Below are 17,148 nucleotides of genomic sequence, written 5' to 3' on the forward strand. Positions count from 1 at the left end.
TATATATATAAATGAACAAAAAAAATCTAATTTGCTAGCCAGAATATATGGTGTCTCAAATTTACAAGTCTGATTCGCATGGTCGTTCTACATGATTCAAAAACATTTGTATGATAATATTTTAACCCAGATTACGCATATTTGACTTTCGAAATATTAAAGTTACAATTAATTTGAAAATAAAGCTCTAACAAGATTTTGAACTCTAAATTAAAAAGTCTTAAAATAGTTTATTTTCTATAACTTGATAAAATTCAAAATTATTCTCCAAATTGAATTTTTAACAAGAAAAAAACTTATAATTTAAACAAGACATTGTGCAGATCTTAGACAAAATAATAAATAACTAAAAGAAACAGAAGAGTCTAAACAAAAGACACTCTCTGGCAAGATCTTCCTTGTTTGTTTATATATAGAAATGCAACCCTTCACCACATCAACCAAAACTTCATTAACCAACAAGAAATTTAAGCTAACAAAAAACCCATTCATGGCGAGGAAAAGAAAAAATAGCGAAGCCGTGGATGATCATGAAAATATTAACGGCAAAGAATGGAATGCTGCCTCATGGGACGACATGGTCAAGGAGGCGGCACTAGGCGGAGTCCGGAGAGCACGGAAGCAGTTTGTTGGCGTTCGACAGCGGCCATCTGGGCGGTGGGTGGCCGAGATAAAAGATACCATACAGAAGATAAGAGTGTGGTTAGGCACGTTTGACACGGCGGAGGAGGCTGCCAGGGCATATGATGAGGCAGCGTGTTTGCTTCGTGGGGCGAATACCAGGACGAATTTCTGGCCGAATTCGTCTAATACTTCATCAACTCCGGCCTTGCCTTCAAAAATTACGAATCTTCTTATCAGCAGGCTTAAGGCAAGAAATAATGTCTTAACGTCCAACTCAAATCCAGTTCCTTCGGCCGCGGCCTCATCCTCCTCTTCTTCTTCTTCCTCTTCAATACCTTCATATAATCATGATGATAAGCAAACAATGGAGTACTCAGATCATGATTCAGTGCCTGATTTTTCAGAATCCCATTTCACTGATTTTCTCAACGAACCTGATGAAGATTATGCCCTGGAAAACAGTGGCATGATTGTTTCCGAAGATTATAAATGCCCGAATTTTGAATCATGCATGACACAAACTGATCAGAGCAACTGTGAAGTCTTTGAACAAATTCCTGATAATTTCCTCCAAGAACTGGAGATGGACAATAGAAGTGAGGAAAATGATACCAGCCTGGAACCACTGGACTTCCAGTTCGTTGATGAAATCATTTCGATTGATTACTCGCCTTTTGAAATTACTGAAGAAATTTCCAAAGTACCCATGGATCAAGAAGATGAACCCTCGATCCTCAGTGACGCTATGAAGAGAATGAATTACGAGAGGAAATCTTCCGCGTCACTTTACGCGTTTAATGGGATCCCCGAGTGCTTGAAACTGAAGATGAAATCTTCATCGGACAGGTCCGATCAGCTCACCAGGCTTCGAAATGCCTGTAAAAACCAAGAAGAGATGACACGCAAAAAAGATGATCAAGAAAAGGTGATTGGACAAGACGAGATTTCCGAAGATTCGTTGAATCCAGACGGGGAAGTGTTGCTGTGGAACTCAATTGATCTTCCGCCAATCTGCTTTGTGAACTAGTTTTGATGGACAATTTAGATTCTAATTCTGATGATTTTGTTGGTTTGTTTTTACACATTTCGCTTCTCGTGGAAAGCTATGAAATTGCTTCATCTGTGGAGTGTGTTGCACCATTCTTTAATCATGTTCAAATTCCGAGACAAAGTTAAGAGGATACGGAGGAGATGTACTTATAAATCAGGGTACTTTAATGATTTATTTATTTTTAAATTTAAATTCGTTTTATTTATTCCCCAAAATAACTTAATGCTAATCTGATCATGCTTGCTCAATGAATCTAAACCGATTGATAATATACCAGTAAATAATATGTCTCTGGCTGTTATGTTTTCGTCTTGTCTTTGCCAAAATTCATGGCTACCTGCCATAGAACCGAGAAAAGTGGCAAGACGCTAAACTTAGCCAACTACGTTAATTTGACCGTCTCCCCCATTTCTTTATCTTTTCTGCAATATATACACACATGGTTACTTTTAGAGCCAGAAAATCTATGAAATAAGAATATCATATTAAAGAAAGGCTCGATTTTTATTCGAGAAGAGAGACAGGGAGAAAAGGTTTTGAATTGGAAATCGTGATTTCCCACATCTCCTTCTCCCCCAGAAGCTCTTTTTAAGGTCTAAATCTCACCAGACATGCATAGATTACACGTTCACACAAACGCGTGTGTATCTTTAGGCAGTGTTCTTAATTTTTTTTTTTTTTTTTATCTTTCTTTGTATTGAGACGGGGTGGTGGTGTTTTGTGGTTCAATACGAATTTTGCCTCTACGGGACTTATCTTTTTGTGGATTTTTTTTATTTTTTTGCTTAATTTGTTGTCTGTTGTGATGATATTATGTTGATTTGATTTCTGTATTTTTTTCCCATCCACTTTCAAGGGAATATGAAGCGAGTTTTGAATTCACGGCCTTTGATTTATTTGGGTTGGTAGTGCATGGAAATTTATTCGGATTCTTATCTGGCATTGAATTGTGAATTATCTCGAAAATTTCAATTAATTATTTCATGGGGCTTTCAAGATTTTGTATGGTCTTTCTATTTTCTGTGTTCTTGAAAGCGACAATGATATTTGTTGTGTTTATGTGTATTGCGTTGAACTGAGGCACATCCACACATTTGCTTCTTGTGAACCTTTTATTTCTCTAATTGTTCTTGTATTGCTTCTTGGATGAAATCCAGCTGAGTGGCCAATAGGGAAAATAAAGTTCATAATTTATTTATTTATGATTATGATAAAAACGAAAGTTTCGAACCAAATCATGTTAAATTCACATCCTCAACTGAATTCGTGGTCCGGCCCTGCTTGGCTGCTTGTATTTATCGTCAACTTCTTTTCTACTATACCATATCTGATTAATTTGACTCGACCTTTGAAAGTGACATTCCAAAATCATGTTCTCAAATCTCTCTACTGTTTTATCCTTTTGCTGTTTAAGAACATACTTTGAAACAGGCAATTAAAGTGGTTGTATGAGATCATGATGCTTTTGTATTCAGTTAAGTATTACGTAATCTCGTGGGGGACATTGAATTTTGTTCCATCTGGTTTGCCCCTGATATCTGTTATCTTTGTTTATTAAGAGATGGGACATTGAGTTACTGATTTGAAATATCTTTCTGTAATCTCGTTTCTCTGAAGGTCTGAAGGGGAGTGGAGTGTACAATTTGGTAGGATTCATTACTTCCTGAAATGATTAGCAAAGGAGAGCCCACCAGAGAGAGCTAGTCTATGCTTATTCTGATCCAGGAAGGCAAAATATAAATTTACATTTGCTGGATGTTGTACAAAGTTAGTGAGAAAGGGCCAGGCAAGGATAGTTGAAAAGGTTTGAAATTTTATGTGTAATTTTTATAAAAATGCTAGTCCCGTTACTCTAACTAAAATAAACCTGATTTTCTGGGTCTGCAGCTGCTTAGGACGTACGGACATAATTATTGTCTTGGATATTGTTGTAGAGATACGAGGCTGATATACGGTTATGGGTGCTTGTGTCTCCTCGCATGCTATAGCAAGTACTCCGTCGAAAACTGTTAAATTAAGAAGGAAACGCCGTGGACGTGCCAAAAGGCATCGTATGAATTCAGTCACGGATGGAAACGTAAAAAGGAAAAGCAATGCCGGTGCTAGAGTTTCAGATTTTGCTGTTAGTGAGTTTGTGCACACAACTACGACCTGCAGAAGATCTGAGGTCTCAAACTCCACATTCCACGTCACTCAGTTGCAATGGCACCATAGCCAAATTGATGCTAATGGTATGTATGTCCTCTGAGCTTCTTAAACTCGGATTTTCTGTGAAGTTGAACGTTTGAAGCATAATTTTCTCACGTTTTACAAGCTGTGATGACGTAAATTAAATATAATCTACCCCACGTCCTCATCTTGAGTGTACTGAGTAGTCTGTAGGAATCTTGACTGAACTTTCAAACTTCATTAATTACAGAATCGTGACGAATTGAAATAATGGAAGATTTATGCTTTTATAGGTTTTTGTCCGGAAGATAAGTGGTTTGACACACTCAGCTTACTAGAGTCTGACTCGGACGATGACTTTAGCAGTGTGCATGGAGGTAAACAACATCAAACTTTTTTCTCTGTTAAGAAAAAGGATGATTTAACAAGCTTTCTTAAAGCTGCTGGCATGGACAACCATATGTTTGTTATTAAATTTGATAGAATAACACGTTTTATTTGTTAATTCCAAGCCGCTTCGTCTTCTGTAGATTTTTTTCCTGGTGTCCCCAATGGACAAGTGCTTCAATATGAAACTTCATCGTGTTTTGTGGACAGTAAGCGCAGCTCCAAAGAATACCATGAAAGATTCTTGAAAATAGACGTGAGCACAGAGGGAGTGAAGGAGCCAAATGAGTATACCCTTGTAAATACCTATGGAAAAGAACTACTTGGTTTATTTAAGAATGAAGAGTCTGATATGAAAAGGAAGAAAAATTTAGATCATGCCTATGCAAGTTTCAAGGTTGCGAAAGATGAGAAGAAAGAACATGAGGAGAAAAGTACAGATAGCTTATTGAAGTCAGTCTTGCCTCAATTAGCTCATTCTGTAAGTTTCAATGACATGATCCACCTTGACTCGAGCTGCGGCACACAATCTCATAGAAAGAAAGCAACTGTTATCAGGCTCTCTGTTACGAGGACATCTGTTGATGGAGTTGATGCTAATGAATTTTGTAAGTATATTTTGATTGTGTTTGTTGAAGTTTAAATTTTTGATTAAGAAAATCTTTGAAGAGTGGTAGATGTTCGAATCTACTGAAGCAATTAAGGTGGCCTTGGGTAGTTATTTTATTCTCATTTGTTTCCCAATACCCATCACATGCACGTGTATACCTTAAATTATAATTTCAGTGGCATTCAAAAATATAAAATTATCGCCTGCTAGACTTCCTATGAATTCTGCTCTTTTAAGCAGTTTCTAACAGTGTCAATAGCAAAAAAGAATCTTGTCTCCTTATAATGTAATCTTATTTGACTGCCGTTATTTTTGGTTAATCTAGGTGCATCGACAAAGTATTTGTATCGTCCAAGAGTGGCACTTATGATTCCATGTTGTAAAGAAGAAAAGGCAACTCCTGGAACTTGGTCTGAGATTGAGCCTTCAACTTTTAAGCTGCGTGGAGAAAACTACTTTAGGTATGCTGTTATGAACACGAAAGATTTTGGAGCATTGACATTGTTGCTTCCTTGACAGTTTACTATTTGCAGGGATAAGAAGAAATGCAATGCACCCAGTATGAGTCCGTACACTCCAATTGGTGTCGATATATTTACGTCTCCCAGAAAGATAGACCACATTGCACAGCACCTTGATCTACCTTCTATAAAGGCAGACACGAAACTGCCTCCACTTCTGATAGTCAACATTCAGGTGATTTTGTGCGATATTCAAACGTTTTAGGTTTTCTTGGCGCTGGAGATGTGGTGAAAACAGAATTTCTGTAATCTGACACGGGCTTGGGTTTGTGGCAGCTGCCCACTTATCCGGCACCAATGTTTCTTGGTGACGCCAATGGAGAGGGCCTGAGCCTTGTACTGTATTTTAAACTTTCAGAGAGTTTTGAGAAAGACGTATCTCCACAGTTTCAAGACATGATCGAGGTAAATATGCTATTCATTTTAGCTTTCAGCAGTAGCCCACCCCAACCCCTCTCTCTGTAATGTACATGTGCTTATTCTGGTGTGTACTCATGCAAGATATACATGTTCTAATGGTGATTAAAGGATCGAGCATATTCAGCTGTACATTTTTATTTTTCCCCCCGTTTTTGCTGTAGAGATTGGTGGATGATGATATGGAAAAGGTTAGAGGATTTGCGAAAGAGGCAACAGTCCCGTTCCGGGAAAGGCTAAAACTTATGGTTGGGGTGGTAAATCCAGAAGATCTGGTCTCGTGTTCCACTGAAAGAAAACTTCTGCATGCCTATAATGAGAAGCCTGTTCTTTCTCGCCCTCAACATAACTTTTATCAGGTGGAACATCTTCCCCTTGCCCTCCTTGTAAAAGCGAGAAAATCCTCACTGCAACTCTACCAATAACAATATCTGCTTTCATTTTGATATTTCTCTGTTCTGTAGGGCGCCAACTACTTTGAGATCGATCTTGATATTCATCGCTTCAGCTACATAGCAAGAAAGGGACTTGATGCATTCCGTGAGCGTTTAAGAAATGGAATACTCGATCTTGGACTAACGATTCAGGTTCACTACATTTTCCCAACTCTGTGCGGAAATGACTTCAACTTGCTAACTGTTACTAAGTCTTTCATTTTTTCAACAAAAAGGCACAGAAGCCAGAAGAATTACCAGAAAACGTTCTTTGCTGCGTGAGATTGAATAAGATTGATTTTGTTAACCATGGCCAAATACCCACAATTGTAAGGCTGGATGATGACTGATGCTACACTCCACACTCGGATTCGTCGTATACATGGGATGAAATTTATTTAGTAGCTTTTTTCGAAGAAAATGTTGAATGAAATGCTTGGAGATACCATGCTTATTTATCATCTTCTTGGAATGTAAATATTTCTACGAATCTTGAATCCATCATATGTAATAAAAATAATAACATTTATTATATATTTATTCCTTCTGGTTTTTGAGAAACTTTAATTTATAAACATAGCCATCAACCTGGTGACATTCAGAATCTCTCTAAAAACATTCAGTCCTTGTGTAAATAAACATAAAACAAATGAAGGATCGGGGGAATAAACGTAAACCTAAAACTATAGGGCATAAATGGGAAAAGTTGGATTTTATTTGTCTGCCATACTGCCTTGAAGCTGTTTCTTGAGATTCATACAGTAATGGCCCTGAGAAACTACCTTTCTTCTTCCTATAGCCATAATCCTATTCAAATTCAGAGAACGAAATCATTATCATTAGTATATATATGTCTGTTGATGCTGATGAAAATGATAAATCTAATTATCTCACCGCTGGTAATCCCTTCGACTCAAAAACATTAGATGGATCAAAACAATCAGACACACTAAAATGCATCTGTTCTCCTAGAATGGCATTAATCGCGGCTCATAACCATGGATCCTGCCTGAAAATTAATTTGCCATTTTCTTGCCAATCTGAGTTCATAGTATCATGAACATGCAGCACACTTGATGGTTTGACTTTCTGAAATGGGAAATACCCATTCAAAACCGTTCGAAGCTGTTATATGCGCGGGGACTGAATTTATGCTGGATCCATGTGATTCTTGAGTCATTTGTGAAGCCTCCGACATGGTGTCGTAGGATTTATTGGATGCCATTCGGGACTCTTTTCAGCCTTTTCTTCTCTGAGCCATATGGACGTTAGCCTCGACTCCCTATAAGTAAAATGCAGCAAAATCAATGGGATCACTCAATATCTCATGTACTATCAACAGCTCACACACACGAAAAAAACAGAGAGGAAGATGACCTCGATTGGAACAGCTGTGGAAACCATGCGTAGTTTTATGGACTCACCTAGGATTTCTTGAACCAGATTGTGAGTGCATCTCCGATGCCGGCTCAAAATGGTGTTTTCAAAATGGTGTAAAACACCATTTTGGTGCACCCATTGTCTTCCAATGGGGGCTGAAATAGCGCAGCCTCCTTCCTCTATGCCAAATTTGGCGCAGACGTTTTATATTTTTTTTGTTTTTTTTTAATTATAAATTTGCTTTTTTTATTTTTTATTTTTTATTTTTTATTTTTTATTACAAATAGTTATATTAAAAACTATAAATATTATTTAAATTTATTAATAATATAATATTGATTATATAATATAAACATTATTCATAACTAAAAATATATTAAATAAAATATAATAATTAATATATGTGAAATAAAAAGAATATTTCGAGAATATTCTTTTTAGTGTAAGATTTGAATTAAATGGGTTGAAAATGAATGTTGTATTTGGTGCAGAAATCACACTATTTTAATATAAAATTTGTACTAAAATAGATTTTGTGGTTGAAGATGACCTGAGAGTGTGGGGCATCATCCCTCTTCCTGTATGATTGACGGTTTATTTATGCTAGCTTACAAATTGATGAACAGAAACAACTCAATTTTGGCATGACATAAAACCTGGACAATTGCAATATTTTTAAAAACATTTATTTTTCGAGCAAAAAAAATATTTAAAAAACATAAAAATTTTAAAAATCTTATAAACCATTGTAATTAACTTAGTTGTAAGAGTAATTGGTTCGCATGAAAATGATTTGAATTCATTTTGATTCTTTTTTTTATTCACTTTGATGTATATAATAATTGTTTCACTCGAAATCAATTTAAACTCATTTTGATTATTCTGAAGTGTTCTCTTATTGCGTCCAACAATTATTTGAGTTTGTCATGCCTAGGGTTTTATGGTTTGATCCATTTGCAATCCTCATTATGTCTATCATTAACTTATTATGAGGCTTTGCACGGTAGATCACAATTATAACGAATAAAAGTCGTGTCTTGGGTAACAAACTTAACTTTTGACCTGGAGATCAAGAAATTTTTGAATTAAAAGATTAATCTTTCATTGTTATTCAGTTTTGTTAATGATTTCATAATAATCAATTGATTAGTTATACTAGCTTAATATTGTATTGTATCATAAAAAATAACGATAAAATTAGTTATAATAATAATATATTTTTTACACGAGTACATAAAAATATACATGTTGTTAAGTATATTTTTGATCTATCAATTTACCACTTAAATTTTTGTGGTTTCTAAATATTTTTGTTCAATATTTTTTGTATTTGATCTTTTAAATCAATACACAAATAGTTTTTTATTATTAATTTGATGTTTAAGATTAACAACTTAATTTATTTTTTGGTTTTCTTTAAAATTCTAGTAATCAAAACATTAAGCTAAAAAATCAAGTGAAGATAAGCATTGAATTGGAAATAAGTCAAAAAATTAATATTTTTTTATTATACTTTTATAATCAAATCTATGACAAAAATTTATATAAATTTTAAAATTTAGATAATATATTTGAAATGATCCAATTTATATAAGGGTGAGAGATAAAAAAAAATAGTTAAGATAAAATATACATAAGTTACTTTGCAAATATAATATGGCTAAGGGATTCAAGAAAATTATGTATTCAAAGTTTGTGATAAATAACCAAAAGAAAGTAAAATAGTAAGACATGCACTATAACTATGTATTACACAATCATCTGCACAAGATTTTGGTTTTAATTATGGATGAACAAAAAGTATCTTTTAATAAACAAAATATGTGAATATGAGTCTGAAAAGAAGAAGTAGAATGATCGTTGGTGTCAAGAGATTGTGTGAACAAGGAGCAGCTCCTGACAGTCTTCTAAGCAAAAAGAAACATGAATAAACGGATTTCACATCGGAATGACAAAGATTCCGAGAATGTGGTGATTTGGGATTGTACATTTGAGGATGATTTAAAAGATTTGATATGTATTACTTACATAAACAAGGTGTCTTTTCTATCCGGAGAGCTCATCACATAAAAACTCCAAAATTAAGATTTGGGGCAATTATGAGATAGGTGATCCCATTGGAAGTTCATCAATGTGCGTGTGAGTGAGGATATAAGTACGTTGTAAACACCCGTATTCGTAAAGTGGGGACATTCGTCAAATATGGGAGGTTACAAAATCTTTAAAAGTCGACATGTATTTAATTAATTTGTTTTTTTTATTATAATGTTCTATTTGATTGATTATATTGTATGAGGATAATAGAATCGATTATAAAAATTAATTTGATAAATATTTCATAATTTTATCCGGTATAAGAATAATGAAATCGATTATAAAAACTAATTCGATTATAGAATTTATTTATTAAAAACTTGCTATGATGGAGTCATAGTTTTATGAATTAGTTACTCATTATAACAATATTATAAGATAAAACTCTAAAAAAGTGACTGAAATTATAATGACTGACTATACAAAAAACATGTTTCTTCAACTTTATGTGTTTTTGTAATAATGTAAATTATTATCACTATTACATAATGTATTTTTAGTATCTTATTTTATGATTTAACGAATTAATATTATTGTCTCGTCTATCTTATAATTTTATCAGATCCTTTTTGTCAATGAATATAATTTTCAATTATATTATAGTTTTCAAATTTATTATTCACGTAATGTTTATGTTATTCATGGACGTTAATTTATTCAACTTAAAAATTGGCACAAAGACTCTTATAATCTAAAAGTAGACTTAAAAATTGGTACAAAAACTCCTATGATGTTATTTCATGTGTCAATTTTGTGAAACAAGTCTCTTATTCGACTCATGAGAAAACATTTTTTTCACTCCGTAAATGGATAAATACAAAATTTTGAACAATAATTAGTAAAAATCATTTTCCTTTGATTTATTTTAAAATCCTTTAATAAAAAAAAAAAGAAATCGAACAAAAGGACATCCAAAAAAATAAAGATTGAGTTCATAAATCAAACTAAAGAAAAAAAGATAAATCAAACAAAAATAATTATTTTTAAAATAACAATATAGTTCATTTTAAAAAAAATGAAATGTTAATTCATTATTCTTCTATTTATTTTAAATTTCAGTAAAAATATAGTTTTTTTTTTAAAAAATGGAGTATAAATTTCTTTCAAAAAATGTTTCAATTTGTTTTAGAATTCATTAATACACGAAAAACAAACAAACAAAATATATGTGTTTATTAATATTATTTAACGAAAATACGAACATATGTGTATATTCATGTAATTTTATTAAAGTTTTCAAATTTATTACTTGTGTATTATTTATGTTATTCATGGATGTTAATTTATTCAATTTAAAAATAGAAATTGACACAAAAACTCACATTAGACTGTTTAACAAGTCAATTTGGAACGAATCTCCTATCCGACTTTTGCTGAGATGAAGATGAAGCGTTGAAGTGATTCATCAGATCTTGCCTTCTTTAAACTGACACAACCCATGACCCGATCAAACCCATCAAAAGAATCCGACCACCGCAAGATTCTGAGTGGACTCAGATGGGTATACGGGCCAAATGTTGGAGGGGTAAAATAAAAAGAAACACCCCTACAACACCAGCTTCATTGCAGTTGGTTTTGAAAAAAGAAAAAGAAAAGAATCTGCCGCCAAAGAGAAACTAACAAAGAATTGGGGAAGAGAGAGCGGAAAAGGGTAAGTCAGAGATTTTCACGTCATTCCTTGTTTCTGTCATCTTGTGTATTTTTGTTACGGGGGAGACATTTGCAGTTCGTGGGTCCGATAATCATGTTTATTTGCTTCTGATTCTTAGCGTTTGTGAAATAATGCACAAAAAACGAAAAACGAAGATCAGAGGAAAATGGCCGTTGAAACTTGAATTATTGTTTCACAATATTCACTATACGGTGCATATTTTATCATGCATGATGCATCACATGGTTTAGTCACAAGAAAAGAGGATATTAAAGAGTATAATTCGACAAGATAATTATCTTTTCTGTTGCCAACATAAATTTCACTTATTTCACAAACTCATAACTAGTGCATGTAACATCTTTTCAGTCGACATATACATTATCATAGATTACAAATAATTATTCTTGACACTTAGCATGTTCTCATGGAGTACCTAAGCACGAGTGCAAAAATTTTAGCATACAAAGGACTTTACAGATCCAACATAATATTACAAATGCCAGAAGTAACCATCGGGATTCAGAGATCAGGCGGCTACGATTTGTTCTTCTTTGAGCTGTAGAGTCATCGGGATTTGGTCTATAGTCCCAAAATCTATTTCTTTACTTGGCGTAGGATTCTTAGCAACCATTTTTTGCCCCTTAAACTGGTGAGAACTGGTATTGCCCGAGCCATGGCTGCTACACTTTCCTGCTGGGATATCGTGATTATGTTTGCCCTCGTACGTAGTAATGACACATTTGGGGTCAGCTGAAGCTCTCTCAACATGTTTCCTAACGTCACAACCAGAATATGTGCACCTATAATAACTTCTGCAGAAAGGTTTGACATTATTTGATTATAACCTTAAAAGATCGAGGGGTACACGGGCTAGTTCTTGACAAAAAGTCAGCTTCTAGTTGAATTGTCTACAGCAATCGATGCTTAAATCCAATAAATTAATCAACCAAGTCTTTAAGATTGAACTCGAAGGCCAATTTGGAAAGCAATTTCAAGCTGCTGAAGTAACACAATTTTATAACGTGTTTCCAATAAAAATTATTTATCCAGAGTTGAACATACACGAGCAATAAGATTAGTGATTAAAACTTGTTTATGACATACGCTAAATCAAGACCATCTCCCCTTGGATGCATATTTATCGGGTGAGAGGAGGTTCAGGTGACTATTTTTCATATTCATGGGGAGGCGAAACCTGTATTTTCAAGAGAAGTGCACTTACGGAGCAAATGTTAACCCAAAATCCTGAGCAACCTAAAATTCCTAGCGACAAAACAAAATCCCCTGACTTGAAATTCTCTCAATTGAGGAAACAAGATATCATCATCCGATGTCCCTTATATTTATCAGAAGATTCAGCATAAAGAGACGTTAAGATCAAAAGTAAAAATTAAACACACTTGTGGTCAACTAGTGAAGTTGAATAAGATTTAGTTTAAGAAACACACCATGACAACAATATTCAATTCTATATTGATCAATGGACCAACCTTGGATGAGGATTCCCCTTAACTACTTTCTGTCCATATTTTCTCCATTTGAATCCATCATCCAAAAGATCAACTTCACTTCTGGCCTGAACGACAATCTTTGAATCTGTAACAATTTGTTGTGATGAAGCTGGCATTGATGATCCAATATCCACATTCCTGCATTTTAAAGGAAGAGTATGTCATCCGAGAAAATGATCAAGGATGTAATGACCCGAATTCTTATTTTGAATGAAGTATTAATTAAGAGATAATTAAAGAGTTGTTAATTAAGTATTATTAACGAATTGATAATTTGTGATTAATCTGTTGGATCCACCGAATTTTAAATGGATAACCCGATCTACTTCCGATTACGTTATCTCGAGAAATCCAACCAGACGAATGAGATTCTGACACGTGGCAGACAGAGTGATTCGGATTTCTGAAATAGTCGGATGCAGCCTATAAATGGAAGCCGAATTCTTTTGTTTCCTTCACCGCATCCTTCAGAGAGAGTTCTAGTCTTTTGCCTTAGGTTTTCTAGCCAGTTTCTAGGGCACTTTGGTGTCGGGAAGTTTTGGAGCTAGTGTCGACTCGAAAGGGGGTCGGTGAACTGAGATCGAGACATCATCAGCGGGCTGACGACGGACGCAGGTATAATCCTAAAGCCTTTAGGAAGAACTTTATAGCATGTTCGGTAATTCAAAATCTGGTCGATAGTGATTTCATATTGTTGGTATTGTCTAGGTTAGGAGCTTTCTGTCAGATTGTTTTAGTGAGGTACGTGATGTACTGACTGAGATATCCAAGCGTAGTATACACACTTATATGCTGCATATTTATGTGTTGCATTATACATATTTTACTGTTTTTGCATATTATGCATGACATATCATGTTGAGCCTGATATCTTTTGAGATATACCTCGTTTGTTGGGGCCGCTCAGCCCTATTCTGTATTGTGGACGATGGGGCATCGAGAGCTACAGTGTCCGACGGGACCCGCGGGCTCTGATGACCTGGACATTGTAGGTCCACGTCTTGATGATGAGTGTGGGAGCCAAAACATGCCTAGGGCAGATCAGAGACTACACACTCAGGCGCCTCTAGACTGAGCATGAGATTCTTGACTTGATCCTTGATATCCGAGCATATTGCATTTCGCATGCATCATATCAGTTTGTATACTCGTACATTCTCGTATTGGGCGATTGTCGCTCACGTCCTTGTTTTCATCTTGGGCACCCCATTCCACGGGGCAGGTCTTAGGTTGGACGGTGCGGACGACCAGGGCAGTGGCTAGAGCAGTTGGGTTTTCGGTGGTGATCCAGTGGAGGTTTTATGTGTGGTTTATCGTTTTCTCGTTCAGAATTATGTTTCAATATGGTTGTATTAATGTTTAAGACTGCTGTTGTTTGTTCTGTTTTCGTTTGGGTTGTAAGATGATTAAGTTATTTGGTTTCCGCTGTTTAATTGTTGTTATTAAGATTTAATGTTGCATGCTTATTAGTCTGTTTAGTAGTGGCTCGGGTAAGGGCGCTACAAAGGAAGTGAGACAAGAGAAACAAAGCAACCATTTTACCTTCTTTTGGCAATTGATTCGTCATCATCCCCATTTAAAACTACTGCAGTATCTGTCAATTCCTCATTGTGACCAGTGACAGGAAGATGCTCAAATGACTGTTGAGTGGTTGCTGAAAAACTTACAGCCTCGGAAAAAACGGGCTTCACTTGTGAGTTTACTGATCCATCGAAACCAGAATTATCCATTCCCCGTTTATTGGGATGAGGCGGATCATGCTTGTGCTCTCCTTTGTATGTAATCTCAGATACATGACCATCGACCCCTCTTTCAACCTTTTTCTTGACAGGACAGTTAGGATGTGTGCATTTGTAGTAGCTCCGAGGACATTCACTGGCCTTCACATGCTTCTGACCGTATTTTCTCCAGTTATAACCATCACTGGCCGGTTTATCACCAGCAACAGAAGGAGCTCTTTTATCGGATAGGGAAATATCAGATGTCTCGACTTTTGAACTCTCTGGTACTGCTGGTAAAGCACAGGTCTGCTGTGCCGAAGATTCTTTTGGTGCAGAAGAATGACGGTGCTCCAATGCTTCTGTAGATGACGAACGGTGAAATTCTTCTTGCATCTGCATGTAAGATTGGGATAGTGCCGCCTGAGCTGTCACATGAGCTAGAGCCTGCTGGTGCGACATTCCAAATGGGCTCTGCACAAAATTTTAAAAAAAAATCATTACTTTAAGCCGACCAATCCAAATTCTGCATCACTTAACCAAAGAATTTCCCACTGGACTCCTGACAAGTAAAACGGTTGGAATATTTCTATAGAAGAAAACAGAGCTTCCAAATATGCAGACTCGAACATACGGGCACAGAATTGAAGCGAACGTGAAATCTGAGATTTCTAACTTTAGTGAAACTTAACCGGGATTGCATTAATTGCCATTTCAAATACAAGGTGTCAAATCCTTTACAATTATCTTAAGAAACAAATCCTTAAACTGAGACATGCTTATTCAAGTTTGAATAGTTATTTAAAGAAATCCCAAGTAAACTCGACCATCCAACAACTAAGAATCTAGAGCAAATGACCAACAGAATAGAAAGTTGACTCCGGATCGGTAGCTTACGTTTAGTGGGGACAAAAACCCAGGTGAATTAAGCAATCTAGAAGGACTCAATCCCGGCGGAAACATGAAGAGTGGGCTCAAACTCTGAGGCTCCGACGGCTGAGACTGCGGCTGAGCCACCACTAGATTCATAGGCCTATTCCGTTTATACCCACCACCGCTCTCACTACTTTTCTCATCATTAGAAAAACTCCCCTCTCTCACTTCTCTCCCTGAATCTTGACTCGATAGAAACCCCGGCTTCCCCACGACCGGCGAAGCCATGGCTCCCGCTAAAAGCTGAGAGAAAGAAAACGGACCCTGGTCCCCGAGGAAGCTCGACACTAGCGTCATCGGACCCGGGCTGAATCCAAGACCTGACCAGTTAATATAGAGAGCATCCATGGAGCCACGTGGGGGTACCGAGATCGTCGGCTTGGATTTAGAAACCGCCGACACATCTTCAATAGTCTCACCCATATCTTGATCTCTTGTTCTGGGAAAATCTAAAAGTACATAAAATCCCGACAAAATATGATTTTTAATATTTAATTGCAGTAACAGTAAGTATGTTTCTTCTCTGTTCGTCTTCTTACTGACTCACCATCGAAAAATTCACACACACGCATATACGTATATATATTATATATATATCTCAAGTTGTGTGACCATTAACTGCTGGGTGGGGTCCGTTTCAAATTGGTTTTTACATCAAATAATGAGCAACAATCAGTTCCCCATCAACTCTGCAAATTGAACATTTGACTACCAATCCATGCCCTTGTATTAATTGTGGTGTCATGAAACTCAATATAATCGTTAAAAACCTTTTTAATTGTGGTGTCATGAAATTCAATATATAATCGTTAAAAACCTTTTGAACTTATATCAAATCGTCTCATGACTCAATTTTGTGAAATAGATCTCATATATGACTATCCAAATTTTTTATGCAAAAGTATTATTTTTCGCTCTAAATTAAGATGACAATGAGTCGGAAGCGTTTTGGAGGACCATCCTTGTTATATTTAATCTGTTGGCCACGACCATGACCCTTATAGAGACGGTGACCCGGTGGGCATCCAAGTTTTTAGCAGTTTTCCTTGGTATGCCATGTCCAGTGACAATACTCGCACGTAAGCAAATGATTATTGCGATGCTCAGATTGACCTTTATTCGAGTAAAAACTGAAGAAGTGGGTTCAAACACTGGAGAAGTTGCAGTCATCAAAGACCTATGAGATTCTTCCTGTGAAAGTATTGCAAAAGCTTGTCCAATAGATGGAAGAGGAAGAGGATTCATAATCAGAATTTGGCTGCGAATCTGGGCATAGCTATCATTTAATCTCATAAGAAACTGTAGTTTTCTGTTGCTGATTATGCTCGATGTATCTACGTGCAGAGTCACATTAAAATGTATAGGCAAGGCTACAAATGAACCAAATTCATCCCACAACTGTCGAAGTTTTGAGAAATATGTCGAAATCATAGTTCTTCCTCGTGTTAATCGTCCAATTTCCCGATGAATCGAAAAAATACATGATCCATTAACCTTGTCGAAGCGCTCTTTCAGATCATTCCAAACTATCAAATCTGTTGAGCAAACGATGTCCAAAAAGATCTCCTTCGACACAGAATTCATGATCCACAAGAGAACAATGGTGTTGCATCTCTCCCACGGCAACAAGATAGCAGAAGTTGCC

At 35.8% G+C, this 17,148-nt stretch overlaps 3 protein-coding genes and 1 long non-coding RNA gene across 7 annotated transcripts; 3 read left to right on the top strand and 1 right to left on the bottom strand.

The window, feature by feature from the left end:
• Positions 1-1,207: 1,207 nt before the first annotated feature.
• On the top strand, positions 1,208-1,651 carry LOC140964566 (uncharacterized). Its single transcript, XM_073424435.1, has one exon. The coding sequence runs from the start codon at positions 1,208-1,210 to the stop codon at positions 1,649-1,651; it is 444 nt and encodes a 147-aa protein (XP_073280536.1).
• Positions 1,652-2,035: 384 nt separating this feature from the next.
• On the top strand, positions 2,036-6,766 carry LOC140965263 (uncharacterized). Of its 4 annotated transcripts, none has more exons than XM_073425411.1 (11): positions 2,036-2,268; positions 3,293-3,479; positions 3,610-3,906; positions 4,138-4,221; positions 4,375-4,839; positions 5,167-5,302; positions 5,375-5,537; positions 5,639-5,767; positions 5,944-6,138; positions 6,244-6,366; positions 6,450-6,766. In XM_073425411.1, the coding sequence occupies exons 3-11, from the start codon at positions 3,633-3,635 to the stop codon at positions 6,561-6,563; spliced, it is 1,683 nt and encodes a 560-aa protein (XP_073281512.1). In that variant the 5' UTR covers positions 2,036-2,268; positions 3,293-3,479; positions 3,610-3,632; the 3' UTR covers positions 6,564-6,766. The 4 variants fall into 4 exon arrangements, with proteins under 4 accessions (XP_073281512.1, XP_073281509.1, XP_073281510.1 ...); XM_073425408.1 differs by having other exon boundaries at positions 2,037-2,268; positions 3,563-3,906; positions 6,450-6,765; XM_073425409.1 differs by lacking the exon at positions 2,036-2,268 and adding an exon at positions 3,010-3,149 and having other exon boundaries at positions 3,563-3,906; positions 6,450-6,765.
• Positions 6,767-11,620: 4,854 nt separating this feature from the next.
• Positions 11,621-16,046, bottom strand: LOC140964430 (probable WRKY transcription factor 4). The gene is made up of 4 exons (XM_073424214.1): positions 15,468-16,046; positions 14,395-15,044; positions 12,832-12,990; positions 11,621-12,153 (listed from the first exon to the last, which is right to left on the bottom strand). Exons 1-4 carry the CDS (start codon positions 15,924-15,926, stop codon positions 11,868-11,870), a joined length of 1,554 nt encoding a protein of 517 aa, XP_073280315.1. The 5' UTR covers positions 15,927-16,046; the 3' UTR covers positions 11,621-11,867.
• LOC140964431 (uncharacterized) lies at positions 13,074-14,378 on the top strand. Its single transcript, XR_012172883.1, has 3 exons — positions 13,074-13,467; positions 13,561-13,593; positions 14,075-14,378. It is a non-coding gene; the product is annotated as an uncharacterized lncRNA (long non-coding RNA).
• Positions 16,047-17,148: the final 1,102 nt, after the last annotated feature.

This window comes from Primulina huaijiensis, chromosome 18, assembly GCF_012295235.1.
Source record: "Primulina huaijiensis isolate GDHJ02 chromosome 18, ASM1229523v2, whole genome shotgun sequence".
Lineage (NCBI taxonomy): Eukaryota > Viridiplantae > Streptophyta > Magnoliopsida > Lamiales > Gesneriaceae > Primulina > Primulina huaijiensis.